Raw genomic sequence first — 26,763 nt, forward strand, 5'->3', positions numbered from 1 at the left:
CAGCCCTGTCCAAAGCCACGGAACTTCACCAGCAGAAAGTGGCAAAACAAAACAAAGGCCAACCACCTTGGCTCTACCCTTCACGGGTGTAACCTGTGCAAACAGCAGCCCTCACACTTGGGAGCCTTATCTGTTTAAAGGGCCCCCTTCTCACGAGAGAACAGAGCTCGGAACACTCTCACCAGCACAGGCTATAACACCAGGGAGAAACAAAGTAGCGTCCACCCAATTCCACCCTCTGGGACCCACACTGGATGATCTTCCATAGTTCCATCCCATTCTAAGCTGAACTTTTTCCCGCCCGTAAAGAAAAACCTGAGCTCTGAGCTGAGTTCTCAATGAGCTTAATCCTGGTCCTCTTCCGGGTGGCACAGACAAGGTGTCATAACAGGCCCGGAAAGGGGAAACTGCTGGAATCAGGAAGCAGCTTCTTCTCAATCAAGGTCACATCTCTCCCCCACAGACCCAGAACACTTGTTACAATTAACCACAAGGATACAAGTCTCGATGTTGGCTCCCACAATGTAGCCATTGACATCAAAGTTGATGCGAATGAACTTGCCCTAAGGAAAGACGGATGAAGAGATCAGAGGCCCCATCCTCCAGTCCCACCTCCAGTGGTACAGCCTGGAGGCAGAAAGCCAAGAGACTGAGCCTGTGTCCCTGGCTAGGGGGCCCGCACCCCAACTACATGGGTGCTCAGGACTCAGAAGGGCCACACGGCTAAGCCTGAGCCAGGCCCAGCTCCAGCGGTGCCCAAGTTCCACCACAGAGCGGAAGAGGGGAGGAAGGAAGAAGTTATCTGGAGGTGTTCCTCCTGCCTGGTCTGGCCCTGCATTCTAACTGGCTGCCGGTTACAGCAGGACAAGCAGGGGACCGGCAGGGACTCCCCACTGCCTCGCTGGCTTTGCCACCTGAGCCGAGGAAGCTCCTTATACAGGTGCATGACCCAGCCTACTGCACGCGACAGGCCGGGAAGCACCAAGTCCGACCCTTCTCCGTGTCTGGGGTGCGAGCGGCCGGTGGGAAGGCGCCCCTGAGCGCCGGCACTCACGAATCGAGAGGAGTTGTCGTTCTTGACGGTCTTGGCATTCCCGAAGGCCTCCAGGATGGGGTTGGCCTGCAGAAGCTGTCGCTCCAGCTCGCCCTGGAAAGGAACCCAGAAGGGCAGTGAGGGCCAGGCAGCGGCGTGGGCTGGCAGACCTGCCCCGCCAGGCGGAGGGGAGGTGGCAGAGCTGTGTCCACACGTCCGACGTGGCAGGGACGGGGGCTTCCGGATGGGCTCTGGCCACACCGGCCTTGGCAATCCCCGTGTCACTCCAGAGTGACCTTCCCGCCAGGCATCTGGAAACCCTGCTTGGCTTGAACTTACTTCCCTGGGCTAACCCACCAGTGATCGAAAAGGAAAGCAGGCAGCCCACCCAGCGAGCTCCGGGGACCTGGCCCAGTGGCCTGGATCAACCTTGGAGGATGCGTTGTGAAGCAGCACGTGAGCCAGAAAGAGACAGGAAGGCGCCATTCCTTCCCCTGGACAGTCTCCTTCCCGGGTGTGCCAGCCTCCCTCTGTCTTCCTTGCCTCTAATCCCCACCTGACAGACCACAAAAAAATTTTTTTTCCCATAGGACAAGGAGAGAGGGAACCAGATCCACAGAAGACACCAGCTTGTCTTGTCCGTGTCCTAATAAACTCTGCATTCCCCCTGCTGGTCCCTTGTCCTCCACTCCCCCCGCCCCGAAACCTGCTCCCAGCAGGTCAGGCGTCTGAGCGTGGGATCAACAAGGTCCACTCTGGGTTCTGAATTACTTATCAAGAACACCAATAAACCCTACTTGGAGTCTCATGACACCTGGTGGTTGACAAAATGCCCCCTTATTTATGCCTTCTTAACCCTGGATCCTCATGATACTTAGGGTAGGAAAGACAGAGTAGCCCCATTTCAGAGAAGAGAAAACAGAGGTTGAGGGAGGGGGAATGATTTGCCCAAGGTCATCCAGCCATCAATCAGCAAAGCAGGTCATGGAATTCAAGGCTTCTACCTCACACCTGTCAGTCACTGCCCTGTCTCCCCTGCACCCCCGGCCCCACTTGGGGGCTCTACCCTGTCAGGTGGGCAGGCCTTTCATCCTCCCAGCAGGCCGGGTAATAACTAACACTGCCTGAGGAAAATACGGCTCTTGTTCACCTTAATACCTGGGCACCCTCTAGGGAGAGAGAACATCACGCAAGGGCCAGGTGGGGTTTTATATTTATCAGCAGGGCTGGAGTCAAGCCAGGACTTTCCAGAAATAAAGGCTGCCTGTAATTTGTGATGAAGAGGAGAACGGGTAGTAGCAGGGGCTCCCGGGAGAGCTGTGAACTACAGCTCCCAGGCACACCTGCCGCAGACGAGACCTGTCGGCAGAGCACCGAGGACGCTCTGGGTTCGGGCCGAGCCCACCAGAGACCAGAAGGGGCCCCAGCAGACACTCTTCTTCCCACAGCCAGCCCCGGTCAGGGCTCCTCTCAGGGCTGGGGAGTCTTGTTTTCGGACCGCACAGATTAAGTGGAGGAGGGTCAGTGGAGCCACAGGCAGGCTCTACGGGAGTGCTTGGCACCAGCGGTCATAGGACACTGGGCCTCCATCCCCCGGGCTCAGGCGGGCCTGGGAAGGCGGCCAAGGCAGCCCATGGAGCCAGATCTGGATGAGCTCTGCTCACCCACCCACTACAACATCCTCTCAAAGCATAGGCCAGGCTGCCAAGCTGGCTGAGCCACTCCCGTTCCCGCAGTCAGATGGGAGCTTGGCCCCTACCAGAGCCTGCCGCCAGCCTGAACGCAAAGCTAAGGCCACTGTTGGGGACACAGGCTGCTACCGTGGAACGTGGGACCACCAGGCCAACCCAGGAGCGACCACCTCGGATTCCCAAGCCGAGCTCCCTGCTGACAACGGTGGCGGCTAACCTACAGGTTTCTCTTCATTGAGAACAGAAGAGACCTTCATTTTTCAATGAAATCCACATACTGTGAAATTATAAGGTAGGCAGTGCATGCTCATGAGGTTTGGAATTACCCACTCGGTTTCTGAAGGGCTTCACTGGGTGGAGTTTCTGCCCGGGCTCTAACTAGTACCCAGAAAACAGAGCGAGGAAGAGGAAGAGCATGAAAGGCCACTGTTCAGCCTCTGGAAGCCCACCTGGAAAGTCCCTTCACCAAGCTCTGCTTTGCCAACCTGCCGTCTGGCCAAAGCCCGGTCCCCCACAAGGTAAGGTCTGGGGTGTCCCAACGGGCGGTTTTGGGATGAGCGCCTGGGTCACAGCGGGGAGCGCACTCCCCCAGGGTATGCTGCGACAGGCCCAGAACACAAGGGCGCAAACCAAGTTCAAGAGTGTCTCGTGGCCCAGCTGTGTGTGGGAAATCCCTATACAGCTTCAGGCAAGGAAATCAACCAAACTGGTCAATGGCCTTTACAACTGAGGGCCTGAGCGGTCATGGGAAGCCAGGGGCAGCCTATTCGATCACTTGAGTTGAACTTGGAGCCGGGGACAGGGTGCCCACCACACAAAGCGACCTGAGAAAGGGGACGTGACAAGCGTGCCTCTTCATGTCACAGCCCTCACCTGCCGTCCTGAGTGCTGGGGGCCTGCCTTGCCCCCTGCAGCTGGAGCAGCCCCAGACGGAAGGCGAGTGGGTCCCCGTTCCTGCTCTCTAACTGTGGTACCGCCTTCCAGCCCGCAGGGCAGGGACTCCAAGGCCACCCTCCAGAGATCCAGGCACATACTCGGCATTCAATGAATAGTTGGGAAATGGATTTTACTGCAAATCCAGAGATGGAAAACCACAGCTAGAGAACTCCTAACCTCACAGCCCTGTTTTAAAAATAGGTCCCCTAAAAAGAATGGAAAATGGGGGAGGGAGGTGGGTAGAGAGAGGGAGCAAAAGAAAACTTCATTCGTTTCTAAATATAACTCTTGGAGAAAGATTCAGAATGCCTTGCGAAGTTGGACACATGAAAAGTTACTTTTGGTTCGATTCCAGAAGACTGTGCTCTAGGACATTCTGCAGGACACACCCCAGATCCACATGCAAAGAGACATACACCACTACTTACTTATACAAGCTGCACACGGCGCCCTGGGAAGGGGGGGGGGCGCCCAGATGGCACAGTTCCCATTGGCACTTAGATTTCACGGGGAAGTTTAAGAGTGTGTGCTTGAGAGAAAGAGAGCGAGCACCACACGGGCATGCTTCAGACTGATCACACCTCACTCTGGGGAAGCCTTGTGCGCGGCCTTCCCGGCACTGCTTCGGGCTGGCACTGTGGTGGCAGGCAGGAGCCACCCATCTCCATCTGGTCCAGAACACTGAGCGTGTGAGGGTCCAGGAGGGCAGATGACCACTCCGCTGTGCCTCGGTCAGGGTTCTGCACGGGGGCCTTCCGTGCCGTGTGCCCGTGGGAACTCGGGGCCTGACCGGAGCGTCTGAGAACAGCTAGGTGGTGAGGCCTGTACCCCTTCTGCAGGAGCTGTCATTTCAGAGTGCACGCGAGGTCACCGTGTGTCACAACCCAGCCCCTCCTCCCAAGACAGTCAGTGAGCCGAGCCTACGAGAAGAGGTCTAGACGCAGAGAGTGACAATGGTGTAGGGTGAAAAGCTGCTTAGAAAAAAAAATCGTAATTCAAGGGCACACGATGGATAGAACACGCATTCCTGGTGTAGAACGTGCAGTAAACGTGCAGCTCACCTAGCGAGGACACTGCTGGGTTCGACCACAATCCACCAAGAGGGAGAGGGGGAAAAAAAGGGAAGTGAGATGTCTTTCCAGCTGCCCGTTCTCTCTTCGCTGGGGACTGTCCACCCAGAGGTACTTCAACAGCAGGGGACAGAAGCAGGGGTTCCAGTGCAGGCCTGCCCGAGGTCCTTCACGTCTCCATCAACTTGAGAGCCAAGTTTTGGAATCTCTCTTCCGACCTCAGAGGCGGGGGCCACGCAGCATTAGCTGCGAACCTTGGGCGGTCTCCGGTTTCCATAGCGACTCAAAGTTAGCAGGTCAAGGGAGAAACGGGCGGGCTACCACCAGACCCACTCCCAGCCTCAGTGAAAGCAGGCCTGGCCTCTGCTTCAGTCCCCCAAACACTCTCATTTTGAGCCAAACCACGAATCATTAAGTTCTCTTCCTCAGGGAGGAAGGCCTGCACTCACCTGGTCCTTCTTGCTCTTGTGTGAGGATGCCACGTGAGCCAGGTACTGAATGACTTTCTTGGTGTTCTCCGTCTTGCCAGCTCCAGACTCGCCCCTGCCGGGAGAGCCAAGGAAGTTCTCAGGGGAGAGGTGGCCAAATCCTCGGCGTCTGCCCCTTTCCCACTACAAACTCTACTGTCTCCCATTCTGTGGGGTGCCAGTGAGGGACCCAACACCCAGTAGCAGGAAAGGGGACAGGCAAACAAATGCTAAGCTCTAAAATACTCACTCGGGCCATTTCCCATGGCCCTCCGCAGGCCTGACCAGAGTAAACTTCTGTCCACTGCCTGCCCTGGTCACTTGGCAGCCTTTGCTTCCAAATGCCTCAGGAGTCAGTTTTAGGCAGCTGTTGACTCAGGGGTCAAAAGCATTTATACATGTTCCCTCGAAACTTCACTCGAAGGAATGTTTCATACCATTAACTTCCTTGGCTACGGGTTAATTTATCAGCTCCTCGTTAGGTCCAGAGGACAGAGGTGAGAAGCCCAGATAAAGAAAGCCATGGTTCAGCACCAGAGTGAACGTGTCATGGGGGCCCGAGCAGCTCCCAACCCTGCCTTGTTGAGAAGACGCTTGCTTTTCCTCTCTGCACTGCCACCCTCATCCCCACCGCCTCCTTTGAGGAAGGAGATTAAATCTCTGGCCATGAAATCAAGCTCATCCATGCTGCAGGACTACTGAGGAGCAAGCATGAAGCCTGTCCCTTGGGGAAGCGGCAGGGGCTTGAATTGGGAATGGATCTCAGCGACCTAGGTTTTGGTAGGGGTCTTCAAGAGTGAGAACAGAACAGGGTGACACAGGACCTGCCACCCGGACAGAAACACTTACGTGCACAAAATGGACTGGTCCTCTCGGTCTGAAACAAAAGAGACATCAGGTTAACCTCCAGCAGACATGAAAAGCCTCCCGCTCTGGCTTCTGAAGAGCCGCCCATCGCCCTGCCCACTTCCCAGGAGCGTGAAGCCTGGAACGCTGGCCCTCCATGCCACCGTCACAGGGAGGAGGGACATTCCTGGGTGGCAGCGACATGGGACAGCTGCTCCCTCCTCCGGGAGCTCAAACTGCCCGCCCTGGCCGCCCACCTGGCCCCATGACACTGAAAGAGTTCTGTTGCGGGCTTCCCTGGTGGCGCAGTGGTTGAGAGTCCGCCTGCTGATGCAGGGGACACGGGTTCGTGCCCTGGTCCAGGAGGATCCCACATGCCGCGGAGCGGCTGGGCCCGTGAGCCATGGCCGCTGAGCCTGTGCGTCTGGAGCCTGTGCTCCACAACCAGAGAGGCCACAACAATGAGAAGCCGGCGTACCGCAAAAAAAAAAAAAAAAAAAAAAAAAAAAAAAAAAAAGAGTTCTGTTGCTCCCCCTCTGAGAAAGCCAACCTCTGGAAAGCTCCCCGGAAGTCTACTTTCCTACCCCACGTGTTTCTAACTGGAGGTTGAGGCTGTTAGAAACAAGGCCTGCGGCAGGTGTTTTAAACACTGTCCCCATCCGGGTAAGAGGCACAGGTAAGACGTAGGGTGAGCGGTGAGGTCAAGGCTGGCTTTGCCGTGGGACAGCCCTAGGCTAAGATGCTGTCTCAGCACGGCCTTCCTGGAGCCCCGGGGGATGATGGTATACGTGGAAGTCACACACATGAAAGCACCAGTGTGGGGTCTGGCACGGGGAAAACTCTCAGTAATGGGAGTTTGGAGGCAGCTCGGAAAGAACAGGAGCTCATCAGAATCAGCTTCTGACCAGTTTCCGTGAGCCCTGTGGTCTCCAGGCCTGGGGGTCAGGAACTTTCAGCAACTCTCCCAGCTCTGTGAACCGGTCAGCAAGTATGGATATAAACAATGCACTCCCCTGGAAGGCAGGAGGAACAGCAATGCCAGGCTTTGAAAGCGAAGTTTCGCAGAAACGCTTTAAGATATTAGGGCTGACCTGGCTCAGGACCAAGTGTGCAATTTTAAGCAACAGCTGAAGATATAAACTCGTTTTATCCCATCGCCTGGGAGACCCCCACCTCCTGGAGGTCAAATCAGCCTGAATCCAGGACCAGGCTACTGACCAACCCTGGGCTGCAGCGAGGTCTGTAATTCCCGAGTCTCGATTTCCTTACCCATAAAGTCAACATGCTACCAACTCCCTGGCAGGATCAGTTTGAAAAACAGAAAGAACATGAAAAGGACCCAGCCCGGAACCCTGTAAACAGAATGAACTCCACAGGTGGCTGCTGTCTGCCCACTTCCCCAGCATGAAGTCGCTGTGATGGGTGGCGACGGCTGGGTCAGGGCAGCGGGAGAACTAGTTGACAACTAACAAGGGTTCTGGGAGCTGTCAGTGGTGTCAGCGCTGGATAGACACCGGTGTCGGTGATCTGCAAGGACACCCACACTGGCTCAACTGCCCAGCCAGGAACCTGCAGGGCATCGGGAGGGTGACTCAGGGCTGCCTGTGTGTGTGGCCTCGGGAGACGGAGTTAGCTGTTCAGCACCAGCAGAGACACCGTGCAGCGAGGCCACCTGCCTCCCCATGAGGGGAGCCTCCAGCGCGCTGATCCCAGCAGCCTGCACGGGTGGGCATTTACTACCACCTCTTCTCCTGTCTCGGGAGGGAGAGAGGGAGTCCGGCCAGGGAGAAGTAAAAAGAAACCACGCATCCAACACAAGCTGCAGCTGCCCCTGCCCTCCCTCCAGCCCCTAGAAATATCAACAGCGTGGGAGGGGGCGGGTGCGGAGGGAACCCCGGCCACTCACACAGACACAGCCCACACCCTGCCCCGCACTGGGCAAGGGCTCAGAGCAGACCCAGAGGGTGACCTTGCTGCCCCCTCTCAACTTTCCCACAGGACCAGGCCCTGCGAGGCTGCACAGCAGGGGATGAGATAGACCTGGCCGAGTCTCATAGACCGGCTGGGTCTCAATAAGGCAGCAGGGAAGGCAGGGGGCGGGGCGGGGCGAGGGGAGGCACAGCGGGAGCGGTGCTAAAGGCTGGGGAAGCCGTGGCAGCTTCCAGCACCCACCCAACCTTGATGAGTCTGGAACCAACACAGCTACGACGGGGCTGCACCTCCCCCACTGCATCTCGGCAGAGGCCCAGCGGCGGGCGTGTTCTGTCCCCGCTGGGAGAGTGGCAAGAATGTACCTGTACGGGCGGGCGGCTGCCACTACCATAAAAGGAAACGTTCCCATCCCTCCCAGAAAGAACTGCTTTCCCAGGGCTGCCTAGGCCTGGTCCCTGGGATGGCTGGAATTCCTCTGATTGTGTGAGGAGTCGATGCTGAACTGCTGAACAACAGGAAGCAGAGCCCCAAACACACACGTGTGGGCACACACACACAGGCACACGTGTGCACACAGACCCACGCGCACACGCAGGGACGTGGACACGTGTGCACACAGTGCATGTACATGGACACAGGTGTGCTTAGGTGTGTGTACAGACACGTGTATATGCACACAGGCACATGTACACACAGACACACACGCCTGTGGGTGCACATACAGGTGCACGGCATACAGAGATGCACACACACAAACATGCACATACACACAGGCCTGCACACACTTCAAATCCCAATTTCAGACCCAAACTCCTCATGTAACCTCCATCCACCCCACCATCTCCAGCTCTCCCTCCCCTCTGACCTTCCACCTCCAATTCCTGAAGCCAAGTGACCACTGTCAACACAGCGCAAAAGGAAACCCTCCAATCCTTGCATTTTACACTTTAAAGAAACCTTAATTTGCTTTGCCAGAACATTCATTTGGGCAAATGCTTTCACAGAGGAAAAGTGATGGGAGGCCTTTCTGATTTCCTCAACTCTGCCCCCACCAGCGGGTGCCCCCAAATCCACCTGCCCACCATGAATGACACTGTGGCCCCCAGCGTCAGTCTTCGCAGTTTTTACAGTGGGTTTGGGTCTGTACTCTCTTAGGAGGTAGGTGAGGCAGGCGCTGTCGCTGGTCTGCCCAAGCCTGTCTCACCACACTTCTGCTCGGTTGCTGAGCTCAGAAGCATCTCTTCTGGGTAGGGGGTGGAGGGAATCCTCAGCAGCCAGCCAGCTCTCCGCCTGGCTCAGTTTACTCTGCCTGGCTCAGTTTACTCTGCCAGAGCCCCGGTGCATTCCGGCCGGGACCCTCCTTAATACTTACTCACCACATGGTCAGCTCTCAGGACACGGGCCCTCGAGGGTCCAGACCACTCCATTGTTCGCTCAAGTCCTTATTTGGGTCCACGTGGACCGAAGGCTTATTTGAAAACACCCTTCCTTCCTCCACAACAGAGGAGACAGACAGACAGACAGGAACCCAACAGTCCAGAACCAGGGGAGTGGGCCCACCAAAGACAGCCCTGTTCTGGGAAACAGGCTCCCCACAGAATGAAGACATTAGCCTGACTTAGGCCCCTGAACCCCTCCTGCCCTGGTCCTGACTTGACAGGGATGAAGTAGAATCAGAATACGAATCTCTTCAGGGCTTTTCAACTCTTTAAAAAGCAGCAGCAGCCTTTCCTCAGGAAAAAATCTTCCTGAGTCCCTAATGTGAAGAGCAGGAGATAAAAATCAGAGTTGCTTAGGCAGTGGAGATGGGGTTCCTGCGAGCACACTTTACAACCACCGGTCCATGTGTCTGGAGCAGCGGCGGAGAGAAGAAAGCCAGTGGCTGCGCGCCCCAGAGCCCGGGGCACGATCCTCGCTCTGCACGGCCCCTCGGGATGCCTGGCCCCTTGGCCTCTGGGGAATCAGAGGGCAGGGCCGCTCCAAGGACCGAATGATGCGGGTGCCTGAAGCACGAGGCACAGTGCAGGCGCTTGGAAACTGTCCTTAATGACCCCAGCCCTTTGTACCTCCCAGCTCTCCCCACTGCACAGCCTCCCCTGAACGACGACAGCGAGAAAGGTTTTAAGTTACATATTCGGTGATGAGGCCATTCCCTCCCCTGATTTTATTTTAAACCCCAAAAGCCCTGAGGGCCTTTGGAGCCGATTCCGATGTCCAAACAGACAGGTGTTTCCAGCCAGCTCGGAAGGCCCCGGCGCAGGTGGGCGGAGGGGAGCCCTGTCCGCAGGTATTTCAGCCCAGGTACGGGCTTATGCGAGGGGCCTTCTGGCTCACTTCCTCTGTGAGAGGAGCTGCCGATTCTTGTCCATAAAAGGCCACGAGGCTTGCTCAGCCGCGATGTGACATCAGCCCCGACAGGAAGTACAGGAGGAAGGGAACGGGCCCGGTTCACCAACAGCGGCTGCCCAGGGCTGACTCACTAGAGCGCTCGCTAAGATAACGCCTGCCGAGCTGCCGCGGGGCTGCTCTCTGGGGGCACCTGGAAGAGGGTCCTGCCCGCGGGACCTGTCTCCAGGTCAGCCGGGTTTCTCGAGAACTGACAGCCGTGCATACGGGCCAAGCAAAAACGAATGCAAGGGCAGCTACAGGTTGGACAACACGCCTGCGTGGAGTGAGAGACGGCGCGACCCGTGGCCAGCGGGCCTCAGACTGTCCACCACCAAGGGGGTTGTCTTGCGAAAACTGCACAGCAGACCCCTGTGGGACCCCGGCTCCGTGTCACCTGGGATGGGAGCCCCGGGCTGCTGGGGCAAACTCCGGGGCAGCATTTTGGTCCCAATGGGCCAAAATGCAAAGCACTTTGCCAGGTGTAAAACGTGGAGAGACCTGTGGGTTTGAGTTCAGACCCTGGAGGCTGGGAAGGCTCTAGAGAGCACGCAGTCCAGTCACCTGCATCTAGAGGTCAGGACACCAAGTCCCGAGAAACCCAATGACTTGGTCAAAGTCATGTAAGCTGGGCCAAGAACCTAGGCCTCCAGATGCCTGCCTAGTTCCCCACTTTGCTCCCACAGGGCAGGGCCCTCTGTGCCACCGGCAGCCCCGCCTCAGTGCTGCGCGGAACGGGCCATCCCCACTCACGAGGTGTCACACCGGCCTCGCAAGCTATCTGCCACTTTCTCCAAAGCCAGCCCAACTCACGAGCTTGGGTTACAAGCGCCTGGGAAGCAAACAGAGAGGTGACGAAAAGCAGGTGCAAAATAATGCTTCCCTCTAGCAGAGGCTGCGGGTTGGTGCCACGCCTCGGCGGCCTCTTGTCGCGGAGCCCTGGCAGCCTGTCTGCCTGCCTGCACCGCAGTCAGCCAGCAAGGAGGAAAGCCTGCCAGTGGCTCCCAAGCACACGGCGTGGTCACCAGCAACGTTCTCGCCAGGTACAAGGGTGGGCCCGGACCAAGCAGACGCTCGATCAGCAGCTTCCAGGCCAGAAGCCAGCTGGCCCCAACCACTGCCTCCACCCACGTGCTCCCCCGGGTAGGGTCGGGGTTTGAACCCCAGGTACAGGAGACAGAGATCGGGCAGCCCTCCCCCACCAGCACCCCTGACAATTAGGAAGAAGCCTGAGGGACTGCTCTTTCATTCTGTTCGGGGGCAAGCGAGGCCCCCCGACAAGCCCTCTCTTGGCCAAAATGCACCCAGCGGCTCACACAGGTGGGCTCCCAGCGCACAGGCAAACCTGCCCAAACCACTACTCGTTGTTTATCCACCTTCCTGCGGGCAGGGCCGGAAGCGAAAACTTCACGTGGGGTTGCTGCCGAGGATGAGCCTTCCAGGATGGAGGGAGATTCAAAAGCCACAGGTGAGTGTAGACGGCCCACTACAAAGGCCACGAGGACACCGGGGGGACCTGACAACCCCCGAGGCCAGTTCTGCCCTGCTCTGAAACAATCCCTCGGGGAAAAGAAAAGACAGGCAGGAGGAGGCCCTGGCTGAGTCCGGTACAGAGAGCACTAAGCCACAGGTCACAGCTCTGCAGAGGGCTGGGCTCTCGGGGGAGGACAGGAAGGAAGAACAAAGGGACACAAGCAGGAAATGAGATGGACACCGCCAGGCAAGGCTCAGGACAAACTTGGTTCCAAGTCGGACCACAAACAGCCCTCCAAGGAGGACAGCAGGCTTTGCGAATGTCCCATTCCCAGGTTCGGTCAAACCTGGAGAACCAGGAACACAAATGCTAGGAGACGAACCACAGTGGCACTTGAAGATGCTCCCTGCAGAAGCCAGTGGCTCCGGTCGCCTTGAGAAGGGCACTCAAATGAAATAAAAGATGGGCTGGTAACTGTTGGGCCAGGTTTTGCTCCTGGAACAGGGCTTCTGTTCTTGGCTTTCAGCTTAGAGCTCTGCCCTATTGCGTTTGCGGTCCAGCTCGTGTTGTAGAGACCAGCTCTTCGACAAGAGTCAGGAAGCCCAGCTGGAATGGCACCCCGAGCCCCAGTCAGCACTGTTTGCCAGAAGAACAGAATTTATTACAAAGGTCGACACTGGGCCATTAGCCTTGGTCAAGACTAAAGGGATTTTACAGAAGCCACTTACGTTAGCCTGACTTTTAGGCCTGCAGACTCTCAGCTCTCTTATCTCTTTAGTTTTAGGGAATTTACTTTGTTCTCCTCTGATAGCTTAATTCCAGAAGTCAGGCAGGGGAAGAAAGCAACCCTTTTCTCCAAATGCACCAATGTTCAGCCCTGACATACCAGGACATGCTCTCCTGGGGTCTCAGGGCCAGAACTTGAGAAAACAGGAAAAACGAGCTGCTAGGCAGCGTTCAGCAGGTAGTGAGAGAGGAACTAGGCCAGGGAAGTTAAAAGCAAAAAGCAGCTCAGCCATTAGAGACTATGCAGGTGAGTTGTTTTTTTTTGTTTTGTTTTTTCGGTACACAGGCCTCTCACTGTTGTGGCCTCTCCCGTTGCGGAGCACAGGCTCCGGACGCGCAGGCTCAGTGGCCATGGCTCACGGGCCCAGCCGCTCCATGGCATGTGGGATCTTCCCGGACCGGGGCACGAACCCGTGTCCCCTGCATCGGCAGGTGGACTCTCAACCACTGCGCCACCAGGGAAGCCCGCAGGTGAGTTTTTGTTGTTTGTTTGTTTGTTGGGGGGAGGGGGGTTACAGTAACAGAGACATGGGCCCAAGTTCTCGACCACCGCCAAAGTTTCAGGTTCCAAGAGGTCACTTCTTTCTCCTCTCCCACTTCAGCCAGCCCAGAGCAAAGCAGAGCCGCCCCGTTGGGTTGGATTAAAAACAAACCAAAAAAAGCAAGCCGAAAGCTGAATCCTTGAAAAGGACCCATTAACCACAGATTCCTCTTCTAGAAAGACCGTTATATAGAAATGAGACTGACAGGCGTGACCACAATGAAGTAGCCTCATTCCGTGGGCCGACTTTCCTTCTGGGGGGGCCTGACCAAGCAGCCTCCTTGTCCGGGCTTCAGTGTTGGGGCAGGGGGCCAAGGGCTGCCTGGCATGACGCCCCTCTGGTGGTCCACCAGCACATCGACAGAGGACGACTCCAGCGCCACGGAGGAACCGTCTCTCGCGTGCACAGCCTTCTCCTGAAGACCCCCGAGGCCAGTCAACCCCAAGGCCTCGTGCTGCCAGCTGAGGCCCATGGACCACATCAGACAAGCTAGAGGCTGCGTCTGCCACTGCACACCTGTGTTATCACACGGTCACTGCAGGGAATCAGCTACAACCAGCCACTTCCTGTACGTGCTGGTACCCAGAGCCTGGCCTCTGGGAGGATGCTCACCGAGGAGATTAAGAAGCCACCTGAGGAAGCATTTGGTCGTCACCTTCATCACGCAAATGGGAGTGTGGATGGACGGGATACGCCATGTGCAGGTCTTGCGGAAGGCAGGGACTGTTCAGTCAAGACACTGCGTCTCCAGGTCCCACTGCTACCTTCTAATGGGCATCTGTCACAGGCCAGGAACCGTACGCACGGCCCCTTGTTTGATCCTGACAGTAACCCTGCCAAGTACGTTCATCCGGCCGAGAGGCAGATGAGAAAATGAAGGCCCAAAGTGGACCCCAGTCGGTCGGGACGTGACAGAGCCAGACGCCAACTAGTCTGGACCCCGCGCTCTCTTTTCTGCACACTTCTTGGTCACAAGGCAAGCTTCTCCCTTAAGCTAAGGCCCAGAGAGACCCAGCAGACTCCTTCTGGTGACCTACTCCAGAAGCGCTGTGTCATTTGTCAAGGCGGCCCCCGAGATAAGTGGGCCCCCAGGTGCTGGACCCTCACTCTCCTGCTGCAGTGCACCTGCCTGCCTCCCAGGCCGCCCCCGCCCCCAGCAGGCCCCAGCAGGGCTGCGTCCAGCATGGCCGGCCGGCAGGGCTAACCGTGTGGCAGGGGTGACAGAGCGCAGCCCTCGGGGTGAGCTGCTGCCTCCAGGCCTCCCTCAGACAGCGCCAGCGGGGCCTTTGTGTGCCACCGGCTGGCAGGGCTCCCTGGCAGGGCCTGAGCCTCCTGGCCAGCACATTCCTGCTTAAGTGGAATCATCACATCGCGGCTTCCTCGGCGGCCTGTCCCGGTGAGTCTGCTCAAGGCATGGTTTACTGGACCCTCGAAGCACTTCCTAGCACCTCCCTAACACGGAGCTTTTCCTCAGAAAGACCTTGGAGGGCAGACAGCTTCACGGGGACAACAGGCGGCAGGGCCGGGAGAAGGCCAAGAGAGGGGCAGGAGGGCCCCTCCGGCCCTAACCAGCCAGCCGGACGGGAGCATCCCTGTAAACACCAGCCAGGGCGAAGGAGGACCAACGGTGCCCTGGAGGATGGGCACCAGGGCGGGAGTCGGGAGACCGGGTTTCTGGGGCTGGCTCTCCGGGGGGCCTTTGGGCAAAGTTAGTTAATGTTTCTGGGCCTGTCCCTTTACCTGTGATGCAGGAGGATCGTCCTCAGATGTGAAGAGAACGCTCAAATTCTGCCCTTCCTCGTTTACCCGAAAAGGTTAGTCAAGCACCAAGAGGCCTGTGGACACTCATCGGGCCCTTGGCGACCAACCACTCCTGGGGCAGCTTCCGCTGAGAAGCAGAGGTGGGATTAGTGCAGAGCGAAGGGTTAAATAGTTCTTGGATGAGTTTAGGTCTGGACTGAGAGCAAACCTTGCTGCCACTCCCCCAGAAATGCTGGGAGCTCATTAAAATACCATAAAGTCACCGAAAGTGAACCAAACCTGGCATTCTAACTAATTAACAAAGAAGAGGGTCTTTTTCTTCTATTCCTGGGGAGATAACTGAGCTCAAATTCTTCACCTGGCCAGTTCTCCTATGAGAACACACACACTCTTTCCCACTGAGGGTGGAAGCCAGAAGTGCCCTTTCCCCACCCAGCCGTGCGTCTGACAGACCACGTGCTGCTTCTCCTGAATTCCCCGGGCAGCCCTAGGTACCCTGTCCCCGCAGGGCAGACGTCTGCCTTCTGCTCGCTCTCATTTTCCTGGCCTTCTGCGCTTTACAGAATCCTGAGGAACGGTTCAACCACAAGGTAGGAAGACCCAGTAATGCCCAGGACAACAAATTAACCAAACGGGAAAGCCAGGGTTGGGAGGGTGAACCTACCAGGTCACTGCAACTTTCATTAAACCCAAGGCTGAGGATTAAAACAAACAAGACTGGGCCGGGCACGTCTGGGCTGTGCTGCAATCATTTATTGACATATACCTGCCAGCCCTTCCACAGGAGCCGACCTCCACGGTGCCATTCCGACCACCCTAGGCCTCGGCGGCCACATCTTCCTCTGAATTCCCAAGACAGCCGACACCTGCCGCAGTCACGCTGGCACCAGGTGTGGGTGGCAGCTTGTCCTGTTATACAGCTTTGGCCACAGATCCCTGTGTACAAACATGTCCGTCTCTCCACCTGGATTGCCATCGCCTCCAGTGCCAGAGTAATGTATTCAACCTCTTAGTATTCCGGCACTTTCCAACCTCCTACCTCCATGGCCTAATCCAGGCTACCATATGCTGCCATGCCCCAACCTGTGCCCACGGCAGACAGCACTCATCTATCCCAGCATTCCTTGGCACTGAGTCTCAGATCCTTTGTCAACACAGGGTTAGGCAAGGCACTATTGATGGGAGCTGACACTTAGAATAAAACCAATCTGCAATGCTTAGTCCAGTGGTTTTCTGCAGTGGGGACAATTTTGTCCCCTAGGGAACATTTGGTAGCAGTGTCTAGGGGCCTTTTTGGTTGTCACAACTGCAGAGGGAGGGTGCTGCTGGCATCGAGTGCGTAGAGGCCCGGATGCTGTGAAGCATCCCATAATGTTCGGGACAAATTCCCCCCCCCCACCCCGCTCAAAAAAAAAAACAGTGAATGGATATACAGCCCCAAACCGTCAATGGTGCCAAGTTTGAGAAACCCTGGCTTCATCCGACAAATAGGTAAAGTAACCATATAATTCATCATCCAAACTGGAGTGCTTCTGAAAGTGAGAGAGGGCAGTGTTAATACTAACTGCAAGACGGCAGGCATAAATCAGGACTTACAGGCAAACCAGAGCATTTAAGAGATGAAAGACGAAGGAGGTCCCTAGGAGAAGTCAAAGAGATCATCTCATAAAAGTCTCCAGACAAAGCCACCAACTCCCCTATTTGGCAGAATAAACGCTAGTATGTCATAAGCCACAGCCAGCTCAGGGAGGAAATCTTTTTCTAGTTCTTGTTTAAAGAAAAAGCAGAAAAGGAACTGTCTGGCTGTGGCTTTTAGGATGTAAGTGTCAGAGAACAGACCTGTGTTCCCCAAAGCCAGAGGGGCAGCATGTGCTAATAAGTAAGACACGTTCTCCAAAAGAGAGGCACTGATTCTAACAGCCTGCAGACCCCAAGGCTCCACTGTCCATACCTGGCTCAGGGCAGGCACCAAAGGCTCCGCTCGAGAACTTCCTTTACTGGTGAACCATCTTGTCCTAACAGGGGTAACTTCTGTTAATTAACTTCCTCCCTGTCCCAAGAACAAGAACTCTGTTGCTGACTGCTTTGCAGGTCAACTGTGTGCAACAAGAGGGAACTTGGAAACGTCCTCGGTCAACATGGGGGCTGAAGAGCTGCACCGAGTCCAACATGAAGCAGAAATGGGCAAAAACTTCTCAGATTGAGGTTTAGCAAGTACGCGGACCCAGCACCTACACAGATAATTTAAAAAAAGCAACAAGACCTTAGGTTTCCTGTGCCTGCAGATGTCCAAAAGATGCAAACACCCACCCATTTACCCTCATAATTTGGGGTGGCTCCTCAGTTCCCATCAAGGCCATTCCATTATGGTCAAGACTTCCTGATCAACACAAAGGAAAGCTCCAGCCCTCTGCAAGTTCCCTTTTTTTTTTTCCCAATTATATCCAACCTATAGTGCTGACTTTTGCCCCTCAGAATTCTTTGTGGTTGTTGAACACATAATAATTGGGCGAATCTCTTTGGGAGGAAGTCCCACAGATTGTCAGAAAAAAGGCCGGCAGTTCAGTTCCAGAGACTCCGACTCCTGGCACCATGCTGTACATCACTACATTATTCTTATCATAATGGCTTGGCAAGAAGTGAAAAATCCCACTTGCAAGAAAACCTTTCAGGTCTGGGATCCAAGTGTGGGAACATGCCCTAACTCAGTCGTGAAGAGCTCAAGAATACTCCAGGGTGCACTTCCTGCATGAGGCCAATTATGAGAGCAAGGAGAAAACTGACTCATAACCTCTAGAGACAGTCTCAGGCTCTTCTGGAATCCCACAGAATGTTCTCCTACCAGACTGTTCTAGTTAGCACTCTGAAACAGACATCCTACTTTAAAACTAAAGGGCTGGCTTCTTCAACGAATTTTGATAGATGTTAACATGAGCCAAAGGGTAGGCCAAACTTGTACAACCTACATAATTCACCAAGCTTAGCAATGAAACACCTTCCACAGCACTATGTGGATGGTACAAGACAGACCCACATGTTGCCATTTTAAACCACTAAACCAGGGACAAAGTTGTTAATACAATAAGACTCATCACCACCACAGCCTAGATTGACTACAAAGTTTAAAGGAAAAAAAAAAAAAAAGGATGCCCATGTAATAGGACATGAAAAACCACTATCAATACAAGATATGAGAACACAGCCCTGTGCTAGGTAGTTGACTAAGCTCTGAGAATATAAAGGCAACGTGGGCCCAGTCCACACCTAAGTCAAAGTATTACTAGGGCTAGCCCAGACATCCTTCCAGGCTGGCAGTAATGCTTCAGTCGTGTCTTTAACAAAAGACTAGAGGCTTGCCAGCTATTGCAGGGCAGATGGAACAGGCATGGCGGCTTCAAACAGAGAGGCCTACTGGAGAAATGTAAGGAGTTCCATGTACCCAGCAAGTTGGAGAGGTAGGCAGCAGGCCAATTACAAAGGGCACCGTATGCTGCTGGAGGGTTTAAGGGTTACCTTTGGGGCAATTGAGGAGACTTTTCAAGAGTTCAAATCAGGGGTTTGATCAGATTTGCATTCCAGAAAGACGACTCTCTGATAGAAGCACAGAGAGAGGGCTCTATTAAGAGCAAAGGTTAAGAGGTCACAGCAATAGTACAGGCAAAAAACTGTAGAGGCCTGAACTAAGGCCAGGGCCACAGAGACAAGAGGGGGAAGGAGGTCAGAAATGTTAAAAGAGATAAAATCTATAGAGAGTGCTGACTGGCTTGGAAAAAGGGGTGAGAGGGAAAGGGGACAGTGTAAGATGAGCCAGGTTCCAGGATTGGGTGACTGGGTGGATGAAGAAATGGCAGCCGGGAGCAAGTGGCTGGCAGCAATCAGCTAACAGAGCCGGTCCTCAGCTGGAAAGTGATGGCGAAACCACTCGAGTGGATGGGCCATGGTCCAGAAAATGAGACTTTAAGAAGCACCAGGTGTAGCAGGGGAGAAGCATGCAGATGGGCAAGGCAGAGATTAGGGGAACCAGAGAGTCACAGGAAGGAAGGGCTTTCAAAAGGAAGTGGGTAAGACTGTCCAATCCTGGGAGAGGTTAAGTAAGATAAGAGCTCAGAGCTCCACAGAAGGGAGGGTGGCCTTTGTCAGACAGAATGGGGGGCACGATGTGCAGGGCAAGGAGTGTGGCTGAGAAGTGTTGAACAGAGGTAGTAAGCACGGATACTTCCTCTAAAAAGCTCCACTATGATGGGGGAGAGAGAGAGCAGAGACAACCTACAGTAGGGCACAAGATCCAGGAGAGACTCTGTGTGTTTTTTTTTAAAGATGTGAAAACTCAAGCATGTTTCCAAACTGTGTAGAAGAGAAGAAGAAGTGAAAATAACGAAGGAAAGGAAGTAACTGGTAGAAGAGGGGGCCTGGAAGTCAGAGGACTGGCATAGGACCTCCTGACAAGAATGAGAAATTGGGAAAATAATTAGGAAATGCATTTTTTAAAGCTTCTTGAACATTCTATCTACATACAAACATCTCCTTTGATAGCCACTGTTCTTGACTCTCACGCAATGGCTTACAGACCTCCACAATGCACGGCCCCCTCACCAGTGCCATCAACACCAATCCAGCCACAAGATCACCGTGAAGGAGCACCTGCAAAGGTGCCAACAAGGCTAGAGGTAAAGACTCAGCCCCTGGGAAGGCCACGGCACTCACCTTGCATCATACTCCTGTAGGCGGTGTCGGTGATGGCGTAGATGTGGGGAGGCATCTCATGCCTCTTCTTGCCCTTATACATTTCCACGATCTCTTCGGAGTAGATGGGCAGGTTCTTATAAGGGTTGATGACCACACAGAACAGGCCTGAGTAGGTCTAAAAGAAAAGAGCGGCAAACAGGAATGGGTTAGGAAGTCTGATTCTCAACGTCAAGCACATTTTGTGGCAAAATGCCTGCTGCCTCTAAGGACCCCGAGTCAGCCTGATGTGAAAGCCCCCCGCTGGAGCCCCTGGTTCTCCGGGCCCCCCTCTGGCAGACCTGCCGAGGCGTTGGGGCACCGGCACCATCTCTGCTCTTTCAGTTGAGGGGAGCCTCCCTCGACTGCAAGACTGCTGCCAGCTGTGCATGTCGACAAGCGTGTGCGTCGGGCGAGATCTGGGGCAAGCTTCGTGGACAGTAGGAGTCCAGTTACGAAACTCAGATCCAAGGACGATAAAGATGTGTTTGGCATCGTGAGAGATGCACAAAGGGAAAAGGATTCGGCTGCAGCAAGCAAACTGTGTGGAAATACAAATTATTCTACCCTTAAGGACCCTCTGAGATATTCAAGCCTAAACTTTCCCAACACTGGGAAAGACTCATGGCACTCCTCAACCACCTAGGATCCTTTGTGGGATAATAGATCACTGACAGATACCTCTCTCCCTGGAATCTTCCAGAGACACTCACATGAAAATCTCTAAAAAACGTAAAGACCGGGGCTTCCCTGGTGGTGCAGTGGTTAAGAATCCGCCTGTCAGTGCAGGGGACATGGGTTCAAGCCCTGGTCCGGGAAGATCCCACATGCTGCAGAGCAACTAAGCCCGTGTGCCACAACTACTGAGCCTGTGCTCTAGAGCCCGCCTGCCGTAACTACTGAAGCCCGCACACCTAGAGCCCGTGCTCCACAACAAGAGAAGCCACTGCAATGAGAAGCCTGCACACTGCAACGAAGAGTAGCCCCCGCTCGCCGCAACCAGAGAAAGCCCGTGCGTGGCAACAAAGACCCAACGCAGCCAAAAATAAAAATAAATAAAATAAAAATAAATTAATTAAAAAAAAACAAACTTAAAGACCACTTTCATGTCCCCTGTGAAACTTCTCCAAGACCCAGGTCTCCTCTTGCAGGGGAACCCAATTCATCAACACTCCATGTGAGGCTCCCGAGAGTATACCCGATACCCCAGGTCTGAGAGGATCAGGTTAAAATCAGACCCCAGAGTCAACTCTCAGCAAGGGCAAGTTTCTTAACCTCCCTCTCCCTCCATGTCTCAATCTGTAAAATGGGCACAGGCAGGCTAGTGGATCCTCACTGAGTGGTTATGAGGATCCCAGCGCCCAGCACAGCCATGGAGAGAGGCCCAGAGTAGGTCAGGAAAGCAATTTCTGGGGGCAACGGTCTAGGCAGATCTGCCTTTCTTCAGTGTCCTCTTTTTCTAATAATTTTCCTGCTATTTTTTTCTTCCAAGATCCTTCTCCCCAACAAGAAAAAAAAGACAGACTCCTAAGAGCTGGGCGAGACCCCCTGAGACCACCCAGGTGATGGGTGCTCATTGTGGGGGGACAGCTTTCTTTAGGTAGCTGGAGCAACCCAAGCACCTTCTCCCTAGGAAAACAGGCCACAGGCCCAGAAGATGCCAGGCGAAGCGAGGCCCATAAGCCATGACTCACCTGCAGCCCCGACTGTTGAGTGACGGCTGAAGGCCATGAGGCAGTTCCTGGCAGAGCTGGGAGCAGACCTAGGTTCCACAATGCCCCCAGTGCAGACCTCCTTGGTCATGGAAGCTGGTTCTCCGAACTCCTCACATCTTTTTGCTTCCCTTGCTACAAGTGGCCTCGACCCTCACTGTCCACAGTGTTGCCCCTCGATCCAACAGAAGCCAACATCTGAGGGGCTGGGTATGTGTCAATCCAGTCCCTTCCACCCTGCCCACTCCAGTCTCGCCAAAACTGAGGGTGGATCTTGTGGCTGAATCCAAAGACAGGGTCCACACAGGAGCCAGTCGGGAGCACAAAGGCCCTTCCCAGCACTGGCCAAGGGCTACAGGTCTTGGACTTTTCAAGCAGAAGTTAGGCTGAAAGCAGAACTCCGGAAGGACCCACCAACCACGCACCGGCCCCCGTGCAAAAGAGCAGCTGAGCTTGGAAATGAACAAGTGTGCTTGACTGCCTCTTCTGCTTGGAGGAGGGGATGCAGGGCCCTGAATTTCCTTCTTCCTGGGATAATCAGTCAATTGTTCTCCCTCCAACTACTCTCTTCAGGAGGTACCAGGAAAGCTCTGATGCAAAGAAGTCTGCACGAGGTGTTGGCAACCTGCAGCTCGGGTATTACGGGAAGACGGGAGCACAGCGGGAAACCTCTGGTTTTCCCTCCATGACTGTCGGGTGGGGCTGAGATAGCAGGCCAGGGAGCCGCGAGGTCATCCCAGGAGCTCAGAAACAAGTGAGCTTTGTTCCTGGGGTTTGAGAAAACCCACACTCTAGGAAATCCAGCCCGATGAAAGCGAAGGACATCGTGGTCACACATTTAGGGCGTGCCACAGGGCCAGATGTTTGGAAACAGCTGGTGGTGACAGCAGAAGGGGCCTGAGTTTTACTAGGACAAGCCTTTCTGACAGCTGGGTGGGCAGATGGTCCCATGGGGCGGTTCAAGAGGACCTCAAAGTTCTCTGGGCTAATCCCATCAAATCAGTGGATGATGAAACTAAGCCCCTAGGAATGAGCACTGCAGCTCAGGTGGGAGGAAGGGGCTGTACTGTGAGCTCATCCTGCTGGAGGCCCGTGGAGGCGCAGACACTGAACAAGGGGCTCTGCTCCCACACGGCCACACCAGGGAGCTGCTCCATTCACAGGCCACAGAAGCTCTTTGTGCCCGACTGCCCCCTGCCCCCGGGCCTCCCCCCACCAAAGAAACAGACAGAGCAGCTGTGGCGCAGAATTAGCCACGCTCCCCACAACGCCAGGCAGACACACCGCACAAAGGCTCCCGGGGTCGCAATTTGGAACAGCGTGTGCAGAGAGGGGGCCTGTGAATGAGGCAGCGCCCCCTGCCCAGGCAGCCCCACCGAGCGGCTCTGATCTCCCCGCAGCTCTGCACCTGCTGGGGGTCTCCATTAGGGCAACTGCACAGACAATCGACGTCCTTCTGGTGAGGATGCCAAGGAGGAGGCTGGACTGAGGATCTGCGCACGGGAGATGCCAGCAAAGAAGCAAAAACGGGAGTTAAGGCCTAACGCCTCCAGCTGAAGAGTTCTGGAGAAAAGGCTCAGGTCCTGCCCAGGAGTTGTAGGCGCAGGTCCATGCCTGCCTAGAGTAAAACCCACACTCTGAGAGATGAAGCAACTAACGTCGAATGCACTTTCATAACTAATATTTCCGTTTGCAGCCAGCTGATAGGCAAATGCAGGCCACCGACTTGTTTCACACTCAGCAATGCTCTAACAGGACCCAAGCTGAACAGCAACACCCATAAAAGGCCGAGCAGAGGGTCGGAATTACCTTCACCTACGACAAAAGGTGGCAGCTACAGAGCCTCGGCTCTGCGCGAGCCCAGGGCTGGCTGGTGCTTTACAATGCTTTCACGAGTCCTCGTAGATGAGGAAGTGAGGCCCCACGTAGCCATGTCAAATGGTCAGGAAGGGCCAAGACTGGAACCAGATCCTGGAGGCTCCAATTCCCATGACCTGAATCACTCTGCTTTACTGAGCAGGACCCATTTCTTAGAGCCAGTGGAGGGGTTCTAACGTAAGCAGTTGAGGATGCCAAGGGGGGAGAATTCCACTCCCAGACAACAGCACTTAGCTCCCATCTCCCCTCCACAGACAAGCAATGCTTCCTTTAAGGCTGTTTGTTTCTCTGCAGGTCACTAATTCTGAATTTAAGTGGTTAGTACCCCGAGGGACAGGGACTTTAAATTTGGTCCATACAATATTTTCATCAAGACAGAGATACTGAAACCCGAGTTCCAGTCTCAGGCCTGCCAGCACCTGACTGTGTGACTCTGCATAAGTCCCTTGCCCTCTCTGGGCCTCAATCCTTCCCACCTGCCATATTAGAAGCCTGGGCGAAGCTGGTCTATAAAGGAGGACTTTTCCACTTAACACCAGTCAGTGTATCTCCTTCTCGGTAGGTCCTCCCTCCCGCCTACAGCCCCACTCACTTATGTAAATAAGCCCTGGAGCCTCCCTCCCGTGCAGAGCCCGCCCACTTTATGTAAATGAGCCCTGGAACCTCCCACCCGTGCAGAGCCCCGCCCACTTACGTAGATGAGCCCTGAGTAGTAGCGCTCCTTGAGGTTGTGCAGCACCGAGGCTTCGTTGAGGCACGTGAGCTCCGCCATGTCCTCCACCTTGGAGAACTTGGGTGGGTTCATCTTCTGGATGTCATCCTTGTTCACCTTCACCTTCTTCCCATTCTCCACCAGCTCCACGATGGCCTCCTCGCCCATCTCCTCCTTGAGGCTGGCGGGCTCAAAGCCACTCTTGTCGGAAGGCACCCATACCAGCTTCTTGGCAGCCCAGTCGGCCTGGGCCAGCGGGTTATTGATGAAGTTTTTATCCACATAGAGATACTTATCGGCAGCCTGCTGCGCCATGGTGACTTACAGCCAGGACCTGAGGGAGAAAAAAAGGATACAACGTTAGCTACAACTATACCAGCCACAAAGAGACCGCTCACGTCATGTGTTTGCAAACTGTACAGCATTATAATAAGTAAAATTATACATAACCAGATTGTACAATTTGTCAAAATTTTCTCGCCCTCTACTTTCGGGAGAAAGATGTACATCACTGAAAAAACAAGTTGATATCAGAGATTCTGTAAGGAATTAATGGTAAGATGTATCCCAGGATCAATGCACAAACAAATCTATAAACAACGATTGTGCCAAATGATATGCATAATAAGAATCTCAGACAGATGTAATTAGAGTCACACTAAGCTACACCTGCTAAGGCAGGAAAGTGACCACACACTTTAAGAGGACTTCCAACAAGAACACATTTCTAGTTAACCCAAAAAAGGCAACTGACTACAAGTGCACAGAGTGGAAGTCTCCAGTTTAAAAAACTTTTTCTTATTTCACGGAGTCAACCAAGAGAAGAAAACACAACACCAATATGTTGCCAACAGATTTTAATTCCATCGCCCCAAGAAATAAGGCGAGAAGAAAAGACGTCAGGCTCCAGGACACATCGTGGAGAGTAATGAGTACTTCCCTTCTGAGGCACTGATGTAAAAAGGCAACGCTCATAATTTATGGGCCAGGAGAACATAAGTCCATGTGTGTTTGCCTTTTTTGAAGCTGATTTGCAAAACAAAGATGATAAAATAATAATCCCTCTTATCTGAGTGGTTTTATAGTTTATGAAATACTATCACACACACTTCACTATCTCAGAAGATCCTCCTCCTAACAACTCTGTAAAGTGGGTAAAGTACGTGTTATCATCCCATTTTACAGATGAGGAAACAGAAGCTCTCTGGAGGTAAGGGGCTTAGTCCAGAGTTACCTAAGAAGGACTCCTAGTCTCTGTGGTCTCCCATAGTCTAACCACAGTACTTATTCCTGCTCAGAGGCTCAGGCTGAGATCAGCTGGGAGGACAGCTGCTTTGAGTGAACCAAAAGCAGGACTAAGAAACCCTGGTCTAGGGACTCCCCTGGTGGCGCAGTGATTAAGAACCCACCTGCCAATGCAGGGGACACAGGTTCGAGCCCTGGTCTGGGAAGATCCCACATGCCGCAGAGCAACTAAGCCCGTGCACCACAACTACTGAGCCTGTGCTCTAGAGCCCACGAGCCATACTACTGAGCCCGCGTGCCACAACTACTGAAGCCTGCTTGCCTAGAGCCCGTGCTCCACAACAAGAGAAGCCACCGTGATGAGAAGCCTGCGCGCCACAACAAAGAGTAGCCCCTGCTCGCTGCAACTAGGGAAAGCCTGCACGCAGCAGCGAAGACCCAACGCAGCCAAAAACTAAATTAAAAAAAAAATTAAACTAAATTAAATTAATAAAAGAAAAAGAAACCCTGGTCTAAGACCGAGCCAGCCCACAGCCACCAGAGGAACAACCCAGAAGCTCACTGACTAACTCATGACACAGGGAAGCTTTTCCCTTGTGAGGTCAAGGCTCCCTCCCCAGGCCCAGGAAGCCAGGAGGACCCCAGATCCAAACCCAGAGTCTCACAGTCTTTCATGCTTCTGATCCCAACAGGAACTTGGATGCCAAGGAGGCTGAAGGCTTGGGAGGCAGAGAACAAAAGCAGAAGTCTGGGCTGCCCAGGCCTTCTTATCTGGGCTCACTAAATGGTTTCCAGATCAAGGCTGAGGGGCTCCCCTGGACTCACTCCAGGAGAGGCTGTTTTCCAGGAAATGTGCTAGCTCCCACCCACCACAAGGGAAGGCAAATCCAAGGAGCAGAGCCTGGCAGCCTCCCCAGTAAGCTCAGCCAGTGGCTTTGTTTACATTCGCAGCACAAGCAAACCCTGGCAGCCCCTCTTGGGGGACCAAGGGGCACCATCCACCTGCAAGGACCACTCCCAGAAGCAGCAGGGAGGGCCCAGAGTTAGGCAGCAGCAAACAAGGCAGGAATGGGATGGCTGCAAACCACCTGGCCAGCCTCATCTTCCGTGTGGGTCTGGAGGCTAGACAGGCCCAAATCCAGCTGTCCTCACCTCCACACTGGCCAGTCCGTTCAAACAAATCAAAGGCTTCTCTCTGCCAGAGTAAATACCAGTTGTCTTCTGCCTCTCTGCCGTCCATCTGACCATAGGCCAGTCGTCCTCTGCAAAGTCCTAGCACCCAGGGTCCCCAAACAATCTCCCCAGTCACGTCACCACCATGCTCGAGAACTCGCAACAATCACTGAGCACAGGGCCTCCCTGGCTGCTGGTTCTCAGCCTTTCTTCAGACCTCAAACCCGGAAAGGAGAGGACAATCTCCCATCAATATGCAAAAAGGGATTCACGTCAACCCTGTCCCCCAAAACCCCAAGTCCACTGCTCGTTAGGAGTTCCACCAACCCAGTCCAGTGAAGGCACCCTTTACAAGATCACTCCAAGAGAAGGGGGAAAGGGGCCAATCATTAAGTACC

General features: G+C 54.4%; 1 protein-coding gene across 1 annotated transcript in view; it reads right to left on the reverse strand.

The window, feature by feature from the left end:
* Positions 1-26,763, reverse strand: part of MYH9 (myosin heavy chain 9) — a 93,138-nt gene that overhangs the window by 36,274 nt on the left and 30,101 nt on the right. The window contains exons 2-7 of the mRNA XM_082636140.1: positions 23,930-24,281; positions 19,628-19,784; positions 6,047-6,074; positions 5,180-5,273; positions 1,055-1,147; positions 500-563 (exon numbers count right to left, since the gene is read on the reverse strand). Coding sequence (XP_082492266.1) covers positions 500-563; positions 1,055-1,147; positions 5,180-5,273; positions 6,047-6,074; positions 19,628-19,784; positions 23,930-24,262 — 769 coding nt within the window. The 5' untranslated portion in view covers positions 24,263-24,281. The remainder of the gene's footprint in view (positions 1-499; positions 564-1,054; positions 1,148-5,179; positions 5,274-6,046; positions 6,075-19,627; positions 19,785-23,929; positions 24,282-26,763) is intronic.

The sequence above is a fragment of the Mesoplodon mirus genome (genome assembly GCF_964341445.2).
Source record: "Mesoplodon mirus genome assembly, chromosome: 11".
Taxonomy (NCBI): domain Eukaryota; kingdom Metazoa; phylum Chordata; class Mammalia; order Artiodactyla; family Ziphiidae; genus Mesoplodon; species Mesoplodon mirus.